The sequence below is a fragment of the Phalaenopsis equestris genome, unplaced genomic scaffold (genome assembly GCF_001263595.1).
Source record: "Phalaenopsis equestris unplaced genomic scaffold, ASM126359v1 Scaffold000240, whole genome shotgun sequence".
In the NCBI taxonomy this organism is placed as follows: domain Eukaryota; kingdom Viridiplantae; phylum Streptophyta; class Magnoliopsida; order Asparagales; family Orchidaceae; genus Phalaenopsis; species Phalaenopsis equestris.
The window spans coordinates 2,937,778-2,940,935 of record NW_018164682.1 but is presented as its reverse complement, the minus strand read 5'-3'; the positions used below and the strand labels follow the sequence as shown (position 1 = coordinate 2,940,935).

General features: G+C 39.5%; 1 protein-coding gene across 1 annotated transcript; it reads left to right on the top strand.

Annotated features, from left to right (window-relative positions):
* Positions 1–1,869: 1,869 nt before the first annotated feature.
* LOC110024030 (mitogen-activated protein kinase kinase kinase ANP1-like) lies at positions 1,870–3,158 on the top strand (the record flags this gene model as incomplete). The annotated part of the gene is given in 1 exon segment (XM_020723747.1): positions 1,870–3,158. A coding segment is annotated over 1 exon segment (1,247 nt), but the record flags the coding sequence as incomplete, so codon positions are not given.

The following is a 3,158-nucleotide window of genomic DNA, read 5'->3' as shown; positions in this document are numbered from 1 at the left end:
TTTGAATACACTGAATAGGAGTAGATTGATTCCAAGCTCCATTATTATCCACTTAATGAAGTTCATGATTTTTTTTCAAGATTAAAACAAGAAGAAACAAAATCTCCATAAAAATTAATAAGAGAAGAACTAGAGGAATTAAAACCATAAAGAAATTCTTTAGCTAAGATGACATTATCAGTAATACCATAATCTTTTATAAAAGCAACTTAAGTCAAATGAATAATTCTAGGGAAAATGGATCTAAGACGATCAACAAGTAAAATAGCAATAACCTTATAAACTGTTACAAATAGAAATGGGTCTATAGTCATTGAAAGATTTAACATCTCTATTTTTAGGGAATATAACAATAGCAATATGTTTCTCTCAAAGGAATTGTAACCATTTTTAAGAAATGTCTAACATAAATATAGTCCAATCTAGTGAAATATTAAGTTTATTTAAAGAATTTATAAGTAAAACAAACTGAACCAGGCATTTATCAAAACCAACAGAAAAAAAAAAAAAGACTTGGCTTAATTTCATCTGCCGAGAAATTCAAAGTGAGCCGAGCCACATAATCATTATTATTGATATAATTATTAATTGGACATTTGCATAAAAATACAACAGTCCATGGATCACGAATTTGTCCAACACATGATCATGGCTCTTGCTTTTTAGCACTTTCATGTGTTTTGAGCAACGCTGTTAAGCTGCAATAAAGAAGATTCGTATCTAGATATTTAGCACAAATTTAACATATATTTACAATATCAATTATTTAGGGGTTATTTAAGACCAAATTAATATGTTATTTTTTCTTATTTCAATTTTATTTCATGTATAATCTAATTTGAAATAAAATATGCTTGATATGCCAAGACAAGTTTAATTATTTTTAAAAATAAAAAATAGTCGAATATTTTACAAAAAAAGGTAAATTGATTTATTTTAAAAATAAAAAAAAACATATGAAAAAAACATCAAATAAAGATGTTCTTAAAATAAAAATAAATAAATAAAAGAAATTCATCCCAATACAGTCCCTTAATAACTCTATATGCATAAAACCTTTTTCAAATATCACCAGCAAATTGAAAACAATAAATTATTTTAAAAATGTCACCGGCAAATTGAAAACAAATTTTAAATAAAAATGTCATGCTGCCAAGCGGAAAAAATAAAAGCTGATCTATTTGAATTGAAAGAGAAAATTAAAAAAGTTTCGTTGACATATTTATTGTTGCATTAAATATATATTTGTCATCTCAATTGTCAAATTAATAGATTTCCTTGGACTTAAATGAAATCCTCTTTATTTGTTCTTATTATTATGTAAGTGATTTAAATTTCTTTTATATGTATGAATATATATATATATATATATATTTGAAAATATAGAGATATAAAAATAGTTTATATAATTTTAAAATTTCTCTTTCGCTGCAAATAAATCAGTTCACTTTTATTATTTTTATTCCCTACTTCTGAGCGCAGCGGCAGCATGACATTTTTATTTGCAATTTGTTTTCAATTTGCCGGTGCATTACGCATGCACCTCATGATTACATGGTGTTAGCGGCGAAGCGGCCTGCGGGCCCGCCAGGCTTGCCATTCATTTGCCAACACGTGGACCTTCCAGGACGTCGCTCCGCGGACGGCCGCGCCTGGCCTGCGTGGACTTTTACTTCCTTATTTACAAAACTAGAAAAAATAAAAACCCCAAAATTTCCCCGAGCTTGCAAGCAAACACGCGCTACAAAACACTCAAACCTTCCCCAGCTTTCAATTTATATAAATCCTCTCCGCTCCCTTCTCCCTCCCAACAAATTCATTTCCATGGAGACGGCTGCGTGGCTCCGAGGCCGGGGGCCGGGGGCGCCCCAGCCACTGTCTCCCTCGCCGCCGCCGCTGCAACAGGGGACATATTCGCCGTTAAATCAGCTCCACTCACCCACTCTGCTCCACTGCAGCGCGAGCAGACCATCCTCGCCTCCTTAAACTCTCCCTTCATCCTCTCTTCCCTCGGCTTCGAAGTCACCAAAGAAACCAGCGGCGCACTTTTCTATAACCTATTCCTCGAATACGCCGGCGGCGGCTCCCTCGCCGACGATATCAAGCGGCGATCCGATCCCCTTAAAGAAGCGGAAATCCGCTCGCGGGCACGAGATATCCTCATCGGACTTGCTCATCTCCACAACTCCGGCGTCGCACACTGCGATCTGAAGCCGGGGAATGTCCTGATTGGATCTGACGGTCGCGCTAAAATTGGCGATCTGGGATGTGCGCGGTGGATCGCCGCTGGCGAGAGGGAGATCAGGGGATCGCCGATGTACATGTCGCCGGAAGCGGTGAGAGGAGAGGAGCAGGGGTTCCCTGCCGATATATGGTCGTTCGGTTGTACGGTGATTGAAATGGCTACCGGTCGGCCGCCGTGGCCGGATGTCACCGATGCTGTGGAGGGAATTAATCGAATTGGATTTTCCGGCGAAGTGCCGGTAATTCCGGATTGTTTTTCGGATGAGGGCAGAGATTTTGTAAATAATTGCTTGAAGATGAATTCGACGGAGCGGTGGACGGCGGATGAGCTTCTGCGTCATCCCTTCGTCGAATGCTCAAATTCTTCCTTGAATTGCGCGGATTTGAGTTGGGTTTCGCCGAAGAGTACTCTGGATCTGAGGGTATGGGAGTTCAATGAAGGAGAGGAGATAGAAGATGAAGAGGAATTCTTGAATAACCCGGCGCCCGGTAGAATCGAAGAGCTCGCCTCAGGCTCTGCGGACCCAAATTGGACTTGGGATGGAGATTGGGAAGATGTTCGGAAAATGACCGGAGAATGCGCGGCGGAGACGGAGGTCGTGATCGCTGTTACTGTTGCCGGCGGCGAGTTGGGTGTCGGCGATTTCGTGATTTTTGACGAGGATGCTAGCACGAGCGGCGGTGAGGAAATCGTGCGGGATGAATCGCGTGAAAGTTGGGGATGGGAGAACGGGGATGACGAGTTGAATCGTCTTCGCCGCAAAATGGGAATTGTAGATAGTGGAGTTACTGATTCTTTGGGCTTTCTAATTGGTTCTTTGCTTCGGTTTTTAGTTTGGCATTTTGTTTTTGGAATTTTTTGTCTTGTTTGATTCTTGATTTGAATAGTGAATATTTGGTAGTTTATACTTGAA